Source organism: Saprolegnia parasitica (assembly GCF_000151545.1).
Source record: "Saprolegnia parasitica CBS 223.65 unplaced genomic scaffold supercont2.2, whole genome shotgun sequence".
NCBI lineage: Eukaryota > Oomycota > Saprolegniomycetes > Saprolegniales > Saprolegniaceae > Saprolegnia > Saprolegnia parasitica.
In genome coordinates this window covers 1322419-1336280 of record NW_012156396.1, presented here as the reverse complement: position 1 = coordinate 1336280, position 13862 = coordinate 1322419, and the positions used below count along the sequence as shown (strand labels likewise).

Below are 13862 nucleotides of genomic sequence, written 5' to 3'. Positions count from 1 at the left end.
CTAGCCTCGTTGTTTGTGTACGTAATCTACAACATATTTCTTTATCTTTGCTCTTCGACCAAGGTATGGTACGCCCCGCACTTTTCATACAGAGTCGCGGCGCGCAGCCACACACTCCACACATCGCAGTCGTCATTGTGACATACCATCCGAGTGCGGTCATGCCACGTTGCCCCAAACGTCGTACTCCCCAAGCACTGGAGACACACGTGGCGCACGGCGTTGAGCTGGTGCTCGAGACTGCTCGCCTCGTTCTGAAGCAAAAAGTAGCTCGGGCCCGATGTCGCCTTGCAGTCGCCGCAGAGCCAGTCGCCCGCGGCGAGGCCGCGCGGATGGAGGTTCAGTACGCCGCAGAGCACGCAGTGCTGGCTCGTATAGTACGCATCGATGCGCATGACGGACGATGCGCCGCGGTGGGTCGTCGCCTTCTCAACGGCGCGCGGAAGCTCCATGTACCACTGGCGAACGTTGACGCCCATGAGCAGTGCGAGGCGCTCAAAGCTCGGCAAGATCTACCGACAACTGCAATGCTGCTCCTCTTTCTGGATTCGATTGTATAGTACCTGCTTGGTAATGTAGTACTCGATGTTGAGCGTGTACTTTTGGTGCAGCACGAGCGCCTCGGGCGGCACGACGAGGTCCATGAGCCGTGCGCCGGGTGGCCCACGCACGACGACGTAGGCCACGCGCTCGGCGTACCGCGGCTCGGCGCGCGGGTCCTTGGCCATCGCTTTCGTCGCGACCAGCACCGCTGGCGGTCCCTGCCTATCGTACGACGACGTCAAGCCATCGCGCAATCGAACGCGACCGAGTGTACCCGGCGTACGTGCCGAGGCGGACTTCCTTTGCAAAAATGTACTCGCGCAGCGGAATGCGCTGGCTGTGCATGTGGCGCCAATAGGTCTGGAGGTACTTTTTTCCCGCCGAGACATCCCGCGTTTTGAACATGAGCTCGAGCCAACGACGCATGGGCTTTTGCACAACGCCGCACGAATCGCGCCGGATGGTCTCAATGCCTTTGGCGTCGAGGACGCCTTTAACGTGGGTCGGGCCTTCAAACTTGTACCCGACGTAGCGCTTCTTGGAGACAAGGAACGAGCCCATGTAGACCTTTTCGAGCTTGAGACACACGGGTTTCGGGTTGATCGCTGTCACGTCGTTGGCGATTTCTTGGCCGATCGCCCAGGCGTCGGCGAGCGACCGGCCGCGCAGCTGCACAAAGAGACTGTCTGTGTCGCCATAGACGACCTTGGCGTGCCATTTTGGGTGCGACTCGACGAGACGGACCGCGGCTTCGAGCGTCACGCGGCCCGACTAGGAACCTCTACCTTTGAATCAAAGACAAACCACAGAGACGCGTACATGCACGATGGCGTCGGCGATCTGCGCACACGGCATGCGCCCCGAGAAACTCGCGGCCGTGTAGCCGTACGTGACATTCGCAATCATCTTGAGCGCGAGTTGGCGTGCGTCGAGCACCTTGAGCAGTCGCTTGTCGCTGGTCTAACTCGAGGCTTGGACCTCGGACGATGTGGTACACTATCTTTACTTGTTTCATGGCTTGCTTGATCATGATGCGCGTCGAGAGAATCTCGTTGAGCACGAGCGGCAGCACCCCGGTGCGCATCGCTTTGGGACAAAAGAGCGCGCCGTTGGGCGTAATGATCGTGCTGTTTCCCGCGGCCCGGAGCGCGTCGACGTCGACGTGATGGTCCGCAACGACGCCCAGCACCGTCTCGAGCGACGGATCGAGGCCGTTGACGAGGCGCCCCAAGCACGTCGAGTAGCAAATGTTGTAGGCGATCACCATCGACGGGTAGAGCGACTAGCCATACTACATAGCAACAATTCGTCTTCGATCCCACGCTGTACCTGAAAGTCCAACACGACGATGGGCTCGGCGTAAAACGATGAAAGCGGCTCCATGACGAGCGGAATCACTTCCATCGGAGGCTGTGCAGCGACTACATCACGATGGAAATCACGTTTTAAACGATAGAGTCGACCTTGCGCGCGGTTGGCCGACACCATGATGTACTTGAGTCGCTTCGTGACGCGAATGTTGACCGCCTCGACGCGGTATTGCGAGCCTCGGGAGAGCACCGAGAAAAAATCAATGCCAAAGAGCCGCGCCATCTCACTACTCGATCCCACCGTCGAAGACGAATCACCATCAGACAACGTCTACCTCGTGCGTGTGATGAGCTGAAGACGATCCATGAGCTTGAGCGTCACTTCCGTGTGGGCGGCAAGCGCCTCGAGCGCTCGAAGGCGAAGCGACCCGCCCGATGTATACCACTGCGTTAGCGTCGCGTGCGAGTGTTTTGGGAAAGGCCGCTTCAGCACGCTCGCCACAACGGCTTCAAACGTGTAGCGCGCGAGCTTGAGCTACGTCCAGTGAATCCGTGGCGAGTCGACCTCCACGAGTGTCTACCTCGGACCGCGCACAGCGCCAGAGGTTGAGAATGTGCCGGCCGTACATCCAAATGCCCGACGCTTTCTTCATGCCGTACATGGCGCCAACGTTGCCATCTGCAATCTCATACGAGCTGACAAGACGACGATGCCACAATCGTACCTGCCGCGGCTTGGTTGCGCGCGTCCATTCGCGTCCGTGGGAGCCGTGAGAGCACTTGAATCAAATTGATCTACTTGAATTGGTGACAGAGAGAACGCGAGCGCGTCGTACTGGCGGGTCGAGGGCGGCCGCGCGGTCAATGAGGTACCCATACGAAGCCTGCTGGATTTCAAACCCCACGAGAAAGTCGGGGTCCCAATGCTGGACGCACGCCACGAGTCGTTCAATGAGCGCGGCTTCGGACGGGAGGTACTCGACCTCGTACACGTGTCCGTGCAGTGTCATGTGCGTCGTTTTGGACGGCGCCGCGTCGACGATCAGAAGGTGGTAGCGACGCGTCTGCACCTCCTGGAACGTCACGTCAACGACCGCCGCAATGGCTTCGACAGCATCAAAGGCCGGGTCCGGCAGCAAGTCCCCGCGCGTATTGGTGTGCACCTCCAAGGACAGGATGGTGATGTTGGAAATGTGCAAGTGGGACGGCCGGGGCACCGCGGGCTGCGTTGTCCCCGACAAGGCTTGCGTCGACGACTACAGCCATGCATGTCGACGTTCTTTATTGCTACGAGTACGTACTTGTGGGGATGCGCTTTGCGCAGTCGCTTGAAGCTCGGCCAACGTCGGCGGGAGGCGAAGGGGCGTCCGTCGTCGCCGCATGCGCTGCGTACAGCATTAAGTTGATATGCTCGGTAGAGTAATGGCGTACATGAGAAAACGACGTGTCCTTCTGAAGCGACTGGAGACTCGGGCTGGCGCTCGGGAAGGGCGGCAGATGGTCGATGCCGGGTTTGGGAAAGGCGTAGCGTTGACCAGCAAAGACCACCGGCTTCTCCGGTACATCGGACGCTACGCTGTAGTGCACGGCCGGCGTCGTCTATACAATACCTACCATGAGACCGATCACTGGGATCACCACGCTACCGAGGGCGGCAGCGGCAGGAGGTCGTGCAGCGACGGCGGCGGCACCGCGTACTGCCACGTCCGACGAATCAGCTGCTGGCTCGGTATGTGCTGCGTCGTTTCCATGTCCATGCCGACATCATCCACTTGCGACCGTTCCTAAACCGGCCTGAGCTTGGCTGGGATCGGCTTGGGATCCGTACCGGCGATTGCGTCACCCGCGGCGCACCGAGCGCTTGGATCGAGCATTGGGATTCGCAGATGGACTGGTCGCGCTCCCACCACGCTGCTGACGACTCTGTCGCGTCCTCCTCCAATGCGTCGAGAGGCACCTCTTGGGAGCACGCGCGCTCGTACGCTCTCTGCGAGTCCAAAATGGCCCGCCCGTCAAGCGCTTCTTCCGACATCTCATCGTCCGTCGCGTCGCCATCGTCAGCGCTTTCGCCGTGAACATCGTCGCACTCGGTTTCGCGCGCTTCTTGGAGACGCGAGAGCAGCAACAACAACTCGTCCGGCGCGTCCTCCGCCGCGTTCTCGTCGTCTCTGTGCTCCATTTGGCTGTACGCAAACGTCGAGTCGTCGAGGCCGCCCGAGTAGTCGCCATCGCTCTCACTCCGCATCTGCACGGGTATTGAAACCACGTGCAATGCATAGAGGGACGTGTACCGAGGTATCGAGCGCCGACGTTGTTTGCGCGAGGATCTCGTTCAGAGATGCCCACATGCGCCGGGTAAAATGCGACTGCGACAGTGGTCCCCGCACCTCCGTCTCCTCGGGCGACGCTTCTCCTTGTTGCACCTCGTGGCGTGGAACACTCGGCGCTGTCTCGGGGGTCGCCGCGAGGCCTTGGTCCCGCCGGCGCTGCTTCTCTTCCTACACAAGTCGTCTGTCAACGGACAAGCGGGCGGGCGAAAGGAGACCTCCCAGAGCGTCGAGAGCGACGGGACGTAGCACGCGTCGGCCGCGCCGTTGATGTAGTGGGGGTTCAGTATGTTCTTGCACGACACGTCAGCTTCAAGCGCGCAGCTGCTTTGGCGGATCGGCCACTCCAACGTCGACCCTTCCCGCGTCCGAAACTACCCCACGTGGCATTGAGTCCACGCCCATGATGAGAAAAGAATGCGTACAGTCGCGTTGCGCACGCGGAGGTAGTTCATGCCTTCGATATGGTAGTCGGCAAACATCTAACATGGATCGTTTTGACGCGGCGATGGCGAGAATGTACCTGAAGCAAATACGGGATGTGGGCTTCGTACGGCTGGAAGACGCGGCTCGCGACAAGTCCGCTCTCGACGACTTGGACGATGCGACTCGTCTTGGCCGGGTCGTAGTAGAAGACCTTGATGAAGAACTCCTCGGCCGCATGGTACCCGTAGAACGGGATGCCCTTGACGATCACAAGCTGTGCAAGTGTCAGTCGACGTGCGAGATGAGATGGTGCACCTTGGCGATGGACGGTGGCATGGGACCTTTCGCCTTCGTCTTGTCGCCTTCTTGCGCTGTCGCGAGCGTCCGGAGACCGGCTTCGATGTCCCGGCCGATCGTCGGCAGCAGCGCCATGAGGCTCTCGATATCGTCGAACGCCGGGTCGCTCTCGCAGCGCATGTAAAAGTACGGAAACACCTACATGCGGCTGCATGAGCGCATGCGAATGGTGTTAGCACACACTCCATGAACGTGCAGGCAGCACTTGGGGCCTTCCGGCGTCGCGCCAAAGACGCGGACGACGGGCACGGCCCGCGCGCGCTCGTAGCAAGGACCTTCGGGAAGCGCATGCGCCGCTCTCGCTGGCAGCGGCTTGGCGAGGTAGTAGGAGACGTCGACGACCTCGACCCGAAGCAGCCCTGCGACCATGGCTTCCGGCGTGCAACGGCGGTCCAGTGCAGTCTATTTCCGTCGATTGGCATACACTATTTCATTGACAAAGGCGCGCAGCGGAAGCAACACTCTTTCCCGCGCTTGCGTTGGTGTGTCAAGGTGCGTGTTGATACCAAGTATCTCTATGATGATAGCGCTGGCGGTGTGCGTCATCGTAGCTCTAGTGCCATGGACCAGTGACGAGCCGGGTTCGACCTTGCGCTGGCGGTGTGAGCAAATTGCCTTGTTGTTCATCCAAGCCTACAGCTCGTGACGAGAACGTCAGATTATACCTATCAAGATGCGTGTAAGCTGGGCTGAAGCACCTGCGCTAACTTCTGCGCAATGGTTGCTTCTAATGTACTATGTGTTCGCGGGTGGGGACTTTGACCTACTAAACATCGACTACCGAAGCGTTTAACGTACTTGGTTATACTAAACAAGGATATTCTGCCTTTAACAAGGATTCGCGCGTTGTATGGTCTCCTGGTTCAAGAAATGCGATACAAAGATGCAATACAAAAATGACTCATCTGGCTACATGCCGAAACCAAGCCGGCGACGGTATTCGATGTGGGAGGTTTTCCTAGTAGAGACGTCCAGGATGATGATCCTACCACAGGCACTACTGACTTTGGCTCCGACGGCGTCTTGGGCTCGCAGAGGAGGCGACGAAGGCACGGCTATGATGCAGATTCGCAGCCGCCAGGGAGATGTGCGAGATTCCGCCAACATCGCAGCCAGTCATGTGCCGGTGCTCGGCAGGGTGGAAGCCGGCGCAGATGCTTCTGCCCATCGGCGTCGCGCGTCCGGACGAGATGGTTGGTGATGGTGTCGGGCTTGAAGTTGCCTGCGCCTGTTTGTAATTAGCTCGTAGCCTTTCAGCGAGATTCAGCGCATCTTTGGCGGCTACTCGGGCCCTCGCGCCAGAGGTCGCCACGATACGCGATTACAAATCGGCAATGTTGTGTATTGTATGTAGTGAGTTCATAGATAGAGGAGGGACAGCTCACGGTGCCGGCGGCTTCTTCATCGCAATGACCGCGTAAAACATCATGAGGAGCAGCATGCACGCAAACGACACAAACATCGATATGACAAACCGACGCTGGTTCTCGAGTCGGTCCTTGTCGAGCTCCTGGATCGAGCGCGGCGGTTCAATCGCGAGGTCCGGTCGCACCTTGTACAGCTCTTCCTTTTCGACCTGGGAGAGACGCCGGCACTCGCCTCGGCGCGACGACTCGGCGTCGTTGATCTCGACGCACACGGAAAACTCGACGCTGCTCTTCTTGCGCACGAGCGGTCGGCGAGGGATCGGCGACCGGTAGATGCTCGCAGGCGGTGGCGGGCTTGGTGTCTTGGGCGGCTTCTGCAGCGGGCGCAATGGCAGAGGTTTCCTTGAGCCGGCATTGATCGTGCCGTACGTCTCCATGCGCTGTGGCCCCTGGGGAAGCATGTGCTGGGACGCCGTCATGATGGTCGTCGTGGTCGTCGGGGTCTGGACCGCGGTCGACGTCGTGTGTATCTTTCTTATTCGCGACTGGCACTGTACTGAGTGAGAATGGCGATCCGCCCTCCGGATAAACACCGTGATAGTCCGGATATGCCTCGGAACTGCAAGCGTAAATCTGCGACACAAAGCAACCAGTCTTTGTCCCAAAAACCCAGGTGTAATTCGCACCTCGAGCGCTTAAAACGGACTTTGTCCCGAACACGCCAGAAGGTTCCTGCGCGGAACTGGCGGTGTCAATGACTTGATGCATAGAGACCCATTGCATGCGTCATCCGTGGCAACGTACGCACGTCACTGACGCACGTCGTGCGAACCAGCACTGCCCACTCTGCACTCAAGCAGCGTCGTGTGATCATACAGCACAATCTGATTTGAGAGCGACGGTCGTCGCAAGAGAATGAGCAGAGACCCATGATCTACAGGTACGTACACTTGGTCGAACATCGGCGACTGTAGAGACGAGCCGGACCCTCCATGATAACGCTGCAGCAAACCAACGCGTGCGCATCAGTTGAAACGTTTTGCCGCGTATTGGGTGCGTTTGGGACAAAGTACGTTTTAGCAGCGGTCGGCCAATTACTCGATCTGGCAATTCGTAGCACATACATTTTGCGCGGGCCCATCCACGCGACACTCGATGAACGCGTACAAGGCCGTCGAGAAGAAGTGGAAGCGCACGAAGCTCGCTACGGCCGAGGACCTCTTCGGCGACGACGGGGATCGCATCCCAGAGGCCGCCGACCTCGTTGACGTCCAAGCGCTCACGCCTGCCCAGGCGACATGGGTCGACGAGGTGGGCAGCTGCGCGATCTCCGCTGGCGCTACTTGCCCGATTTATGCGCTTCGGAAGCCAGGCGCTGTCGCACACGACGATAGCTATGTACACGCAGGCTTCTTCATCCTCCCAGGCGCACTGGATGCAGCGACGCAACGCTTGCTCGCTGAGAAGTGCTTGACCGAGTACGCCGAGGCGCCGCACACGACCAACTTGCATCCGCTCGGACAAAACGTACGTCCTCTTCTACATGGGCAATCAATCTGAGGTATATACATGTAGGTGGAAGGGATCTGGGCCAAGTCGACGTCGCGGCTACCCGGGCAGCCCGACCCGATGGACAAGCTCCACTGGGCCGCCCTCGGGTATCATTACGACTGGACCAACCGCGCGTACCCTGGGACGCCTGGGTCCGAGGTCCCAGTACTGCTGCAGAGCATTGGTGTCGCGTGCGCAAAGGCGGTGGGCCTCGATATTACATCGGAGGCGGCACTCGTCAACTACTACAAGGCGTCGTCGACGATGGGCGGTCACCAAGACAACGTTGAAGTCACGTTTGCGTACCCGGTCGTGTCCTTCTCGATCGGGTCGAGCGCCATCTTTCTCAAAGGTAAGCAGACGACGCGACGCGGTACATGTTGATATCGTTGATAAGGCGGTTTGACAAAAGACGAGGCGCCGATCGAGATCTTACTTCGCAGTGGCGACGTTGTCGTCATGGGCGGCGCTTCCCGCCTATGCTTCCACGGTGCGACTTCACTTGGTGCCCATTATACGATGCGGAAGCGGCGACCTAGGTATTGCTAAGACACTGCCGACGACGAATCTCCCCGCGTTCCCTCTGGAGCTCCAGGATTGCGGTGCGCTGTATGGGTCCATCGCCGCATACGTACGCTCGAACCGCCTCAACATCAACGTCCGGCAGGTCTTTGACCACGCTCAACCTGCCGTCGAGGATCCGCCGCGGAAGCGCGTGAAAGCCGACGACTAAAGACACATAGAACCATGCATTGCTACAACGAGGACAAGGGCTATGACGCGCCTTCGGCGAGCTTGGCCATGATTTCGTCGCAGTACGCTTGCATGCGCTGCTTGTACTGCTTGACGTGCAGAATGGCAAGGTCTTCTTTTCCTTCTTTGCGCAGCTTGTCGAGTGCGTCGGCGCTCGAGAAGTCGACCTCGGTCTCCGTATTGGTCTTGTCGTCGACGAGGCGCAGGTTCATGTGCGTCATGTCCTTCTCATCTAGCATGACGAAGAGCTTCGGCTTGCCTTTGATTCCCATGTCGTCTGGGTCAATGGGCGACCCACGTGCCGAGTACGTGATCTCGCCTTCTTGACGCCGGCGGACGGTCGATGGCGTGCGGAGGCTTCGTCGTCGGCTTGGCGTCTCAATCTCGACGGGCTTGGACGGTGTGCTGTACTTGGAGATCGACATGTTGCGGATGCGAAGGCTCGATCGGCGCTCCGACGTGGGACCTGCTGAGTCTAGGCTGCCGTTGTATTTCTGCATGAACTCGTCGAGGGGCATGTTGAGGATGTTCTCGGGAAGCGTCATGAGGTCGCGGGCGAACTCGGTCTTCATGGCGGCGACATGCGTATCCACGAGCTTCTGCATCTTCCGACAGCGCTCCTCGACCTGCTCGTCTAGCTCGCGCAGCTTCGTCTCCAGCAAGGTCTTGCGATCCATGTTGGTCGCCCCGTCCTCCACCGTTTGAATTTCACATGCTTCCGAACCGGTCCAATTCGGCATATGCCACACTAACCAATCCGCGGGTTAGAAAGGTGACAACCGGGCTTCGTGCACCTCCCCGTTTCGTGGGTTGATTGCGTACTATTATTTGCAGATAAATGCGACAGTGAGCGTGGCAAGGTGCGGAACGCATCGACATAGGCGCTCGATGATATAGCAGCAGGGAAGTGTACTGGCATATCCTTAAAGTGGCACATGCCATTTTTACATGTACCCGAAGTTTTCCGCATATACAGGTTTCCCACCAAAAATATATCCGGACGATAGATTCAGATACAAAAACCAAATGGCTTTGCCACGCCAAGGAGAATGTCCGGATACGCTTGGTCCATATTGGGCAGTCTCAAAACCGATCGAAGTTGCCGCCATGAGCTCGAGCGATGAGTACATGGAGGGCTCCATCTTCCGCGTGCGGCTGCACAACTTCCTCACGTACACGGACGCAGAGCTGTACCCGGGACCGCGCCTCAACGTCGTCCTCGGCCCCAACGGGACGGGCAAGTCGTCCATCGTCTGCGCGCTCTGCGTCGGCCTCGGCGGGTCCACGAAGATCCTCGGACGAGCCGAGAAGGTCGGCCAGTTCGTCAAGCACGAGCAGGACTCTGGCTTCACGGAGGTCGAGCTCTTCTTCTCGACGGGCAACATTACCATCCGCCGCACGATCTACCGGGACAACCGGTCGACGTGGCAGCTCAACGGCCGGGACGCGGGGCAGAACAAGATCAAGTCCGTACTGCAAGAGTCTTCCATCCAAATCGACAACTTGTGCCAGTTCTTGCCCCAAGACAAGGTACACCTCGGGCTATATAAGGAACGAACACTGAAGTCCTCGCGGTAGGTCGGCGAGTTCTCGCGCATGACGCCTGTCCAGCTGCTGAAGGCGACGCAAGCGGCGATCGACGACGGCGAACTTGCCGAAGAGCAAGAAAAGTTATCGCGATCCAGCGTGAGAGCAGCTCCAGCGCTCGCGACCTGGAAGCCGCCCGCGCGAGCTTGGAGTTGAAGAAGACTGAGAACGCCCAGCGCAAGACCGAAGTCGAACGCATTCGAGAGCACGAATTGCGCCTTACCGAGACGCGCAACATGGAAAAGAAGCTCTTGTGGCTCGAGTTCGAAGAGTGCAAGGCCCAAGTCCAGGAGCAACTGAACAGGTCCCAGGCGCTCAAGCGAGCTCTTAAGGTTCGCCCCGTGGCTTCTGGTGACAACTCATGCTAAACCTTTCTATCGTAGGAAGCCAAAGCGCAGCAGTTGACGCCACTTGAGCGACTGCTCAAGGAGCAAACGCAGGCAGGGCTTGCGGCGCGCAACGAGTACGTGTCGCTTCGCCTTCTTGACATGAACAGCGCTGTCGTAGCAAAAAGGCCGCCTCGGAGCGCAAGCAGGCGCAAGAAAAGGCGTTCGACAACCTCAAGCGCCAGGTCCGACCGCTTCTTCTTGCATCGTACAATGACGAACAACAACGTGACGTAGATGGACGTCATGGAGGGCGAAGAAGGGCAGATCAAGATGGATCTGCGCGAAGTGCATGGTCGACACGCCAAAATGCAAGACCGACTCGACCGCATGCTCGTGGAGCTGCGCTCGGTACGCCCTTCCCGTAGACTTGGTGGTTGGTTTACATGATGGTGCTGCGCAGCTCGAAGAAAAACTCGTGGCGTTGCCCGACGAGGGCGAACTCCGCAGCAACAAGTCGGCTCTGGACCAAGAGTATCTGAACCTCGAGCAGGAGGTGCGCTGCGAGCGTGGTATCTTAACAGGTTGATATCGTCGCATGCTAGTTTTCCGACATCAAGCTGCAGCGAGACTCTGTGGCCCGCGAGGTGCGTCGCCGCTGGCTGTGGGCATGAGCTTACGTGCTTGTCTCGATGTAGTACGCGCAACTCGAGCACGAGATTCGCCGCCTCGATGCCCAGCTCGGCAAGCTCAACAACGAGCAAGAGCAGCGCAAGCACGCCCTGAGCACGGCGGACCCGAGCTGCATGCGTGCGTACGACTGGCTGCAGAAGAACCAGGAGAAATTTCGACGCAAGGTTTGGGGCCCGTTGGCCCTCGAGGTAATACGAGTGTCGCATCTCGGTGCCGCGAGGACCAATGCGCGTGATGATAGATCCAAGTCAAGGACCCCTTCCACGCCAAGTGTCTCGAGGACACGGTCCAGAACTGGCAGCTTACGTCGTTTGTGACTGAGTGCAACGAAGACTACAACACGATGGTTCGCGAGCTCAACGAAGGCGCCAACCGCCTCGGTATCTCGGTCACTAACGTGGAAGACGGCAAAGGCAAGAGCTTCGACCGACCATATACGCCCGCCCAGTTCCACGAGATGCAGACGCAGTATGGCATGAGCTGCTACATCGACGAGGTACTTTGTTTCCGCTGGTTCATTTTTGCATAATACGTATGGCACTCTAGGTGATCAAGGCGCCAGAGGTGGTGCACGAGGTCCTCCGCAATTTTGGCGGTATCCACACCGTCTTGATCGCATCCCAAGAGACGGAGAACATGATCAACAAGGGCGTCGACATCTTCACGCCGCTCACGCGTATGAACCACAAGGCGGCGTTCTGCACACCGACCAAGAAGTACGTTTCCGCAGGTACGTTCCGGACTCGATGCGGTCGGCATATATCTCACGCATGTTGTTGTCAGTGTCGAAATACGGCGAGCGCTCGACCACGACGCGCACGAACGACCTCAAAAAGTGCCGCTACCTCGGCGTCTCGAACGCGAACGAAGAGCTCAAGGAGCAGCTCCAGTCCAAGAAGGACGAGCTCATCCAGCAAATCCGCGCCGCCCAAGACAAGGTGACTTTCGATGGTCTGCCAACCGACGCCTCATGCGCTTCGTAGCTCGAAGCCGCCAAGGGCCAGGAGCGCGAGTACTCTGCGCGCAAGCACACGGTGACGCAGAAACTGCACGAAGTGCGCGAGCAACTCCGCGCGCGCAACAAGCTCATTGACGAGATCGAAATCCGCAAGAACAAGGTCCGGTCGTACGAAGCCGAGTTGGCCAAGGTACGCTCTCTGACATGTACAGCGAGCGACTCACATGTGTGTAGGACTACTCGGACAAGGTGCAGGCGTACGAGCGCAAGCTCCAGCTTCTTGCGCAAAAGTACTCTTGCATCCTTGAGAATGGTGCTCACCCGTAGCGTAGGCACGCCAAGGTGCTGCAATCGAGCCTCGAGGCCGCCAATGCGTTGATCGACGCCACCACGGCCGAGGCTGAACTCGCGCTCCAAAGCCAAACGATTGAGCAGCGCCACACGGTGGTCACTCGCATCATCAAAGAAGAGACGGCCAAGCTCAAGTACGCTTTCCTGCGATTCGTCGCGTGGTGCTACCGATGCCACTAGGCGTCTCGAAGCGCAGTACCTCGAGTCCCGAGAGGCGGTCAAGAGCATCGGTGCCCGCGCGGCCCGCCTTCAGGCCAAGGCCGAGGAGGCGGCGCCATGGGACCGATTCGAGGCCATCTTCAACGACTTGCCACACGACATTATGGAGCTCCGCGCGCGCATCGACAACAACAAGGCTGCGCAAGAGTACTTTCGCGGCGACATGCGCATCGTCGAGGTGTACGAGCGCGTCGTCGCCGAGATTGCGCACGAAGAAGCGCAGTTGGCGCAGCTCACGCACAATGCGGCGACGCTCACCGAACGCATCAACAAAGTCAAGGTACACATGTATCGATCTGGACACTGCTCGATCTCATCACTGTCCTTGGTCTAGGACCCATGGGTCAAGAAGCTTGTCAAAGTCGTTGACAACATCAACACGTCGTTCCAGCAGTACTTTCAAGAGATTGGCTGCGTCGGCGAAGTCTTGCTCAACAAGGACGACGACGTACGCTCTGCGATACGACGCTTTCCAAATCGTATGTGTTCTAGGACGTGGCCAAGTGGGGCATTGAGCGCCGTGCGCAGTTCCGCATGAACGCCAAGCTCACGCGCATGACGGCCGAGGAGCAGTCGGGCGGCGTACGACCGCCACCCTCCTCCTTCTTACACGTCGTAACTTGTGCGCGTTGGTAGGAAAAATCGGTCGGGACCATCATGTATTTGATGGCGCTCCAGAGCTTGACCAAGTGCCCGTTCCGAGTCGTCGACGAGATCAACCAGGTACGCGTGGCAATGAGGGATCGATGCATGTATATATGGGGGTAGGGTATGGACATCCACAACGAGCGCAAGGTGTTCAAGCGCATCACGCGATCGTCGTGCGGTGGAAAGCTCCCGCAGTACTTTTGATCACGCCCAAGCTCATCACTGGCCTCGAGTACCACCGGGACACGACTGTCCTCGTCATCCTCAACGGCGCCTACAACATTCGCCAGGATGAGTGGGACGTCGACGCCTTCTTGAGCCAGGGCCCTGTCAAGCGCCAGAGAATAGCCTAGAGACTTGCAGACTCTAGTTGCATTTTTGCATTGTATGAGCAACCAACTTGCGTTTTGTTGCATTAGAGTGCTGACGGCAATAATTCATGGGTG

The 13862-nt window shown here is 58.6% G+C and overlaps 5 protein-coding genes across 5 annotated transcripts; 2 read left to right on the top strand and 3 right to left on the bottom strand.

The window, feature by feature from the left end:
- Positions 1-41: 41 nt before the first annotated feature.
- Positions 42-5332, bottom strand: SPRG_01120 (hypothetical protein; the record flags this gene model as incomplete). Its single annotated transcript, XM_012339319.1, has 20 exons — positions 42-512; positions 564-765; positions 818-1314; positions 1363-1498; positions 1539-1825; positions 1873-1964; positions 2007-2140; positions 2189-2388; positions 2435-2532; positions 2579-2648; positions 2690-3096; positions 3155-3452; positions 3500-3637; positions 3682-4098; positions 4145-4351; positions 4399-4554; positions 4606-4662; positions 4704-4880; positions 4922-5101; positions 5156-5332. The coding sequence occupies 20 exons, from the start codon at positions 5330-5332 to the stop codon at positions 42-44; spliced, it is 4401 nt and encodes a 1466-aa protein (XP_012194709.1).
- A 959-nt stretch (positions 5333-6291) lies between these two features.
- On the bottom strand, positions 6292-6809 carry SPRG_01119 (hypothetical protein; the record flags this gene model as incomplete). The annotated part of the gene is made up of 1 exon (XM_012339318.1): positions 6292-6809. One exon carries the CDS (start codon positions 6807-6809, stop codon positions 6345-6347), a length of 465 nt encoding a protein of 154 aa, XP_012194708.1. The 3' UTR covers positions 6292-6344.
- A 626-nt stretch (positions 6810-7435) lies between these two features.
- On the top strand, positions 7436-8647 carry SPRG_01118 (hypothetical protein). The gene is made up of 4 exons (XM_012339317.1): positions 7436-7857; positions 7906-8233; positions 8279-8371; positions 8421-8647. The coding sequence occupies exons 1-4, from the start codon at positions 7486-7488 to the stop codon at positions 8612-8614; spliced, it is 987 nt and encodes a 328-aa protein (XP_012194707.1). The 5' UTR covers positions 7436-7485; the 3' UTR covers positions 8615-8647.
- Positions 8648-8654: 7 nt separating this feature from the next.
- On the bottom strand, positions 8655-9338 carry SPRG_01117 (hypothetical protein; the record flags this gene model as incomplete). Its single annotated transcript, XM_012339316.1, has 1 exon — positions 8655-9338. Exon 1 carries the CDS (start codon positions 9309-9311, stop codon positions 8655-8657), a length of 657 nt encoding a protein of 218 aa, XP_012194706.1. The 5' UTR covers positions 9312-9338.
- Positions 9339-9741: 403 nt separating this feature from the next.
- On the top strand, positions 9742-13769 carry SPRG_01116 (hypothetical protein; the record flags this gene model as incomplete). The annotated part of the gene is made up of 21 exons (XM_012339315.1): positions 9742-10164; positions 10213-10304; positions 10328-10553; positions 10605-10684; positions 10729-10792; positions 10845-10958; positions 11011-11103; positions 11153-11194; positions 11246-11428; positions 11482-11736; positions 11787-11970; positions 12024-12178; positions 12224-12388; positions 12433-12488; positions 12531-12683; positions 12730-13048; positions 13103-13216; positions 13261-13350; positions 13405-13491; positions 13537-13563; positions 13632-13769. The coding sequence occupies 21 exons, from the start codon at positions 9742-9744 to the stop codon at positions 13767-13769; spliced, it is 3060 nt and encodes a 1019-aa protein (XP_012194705.1).
- Positions 13770-13862: the final 93 nt, after the last annotated feature.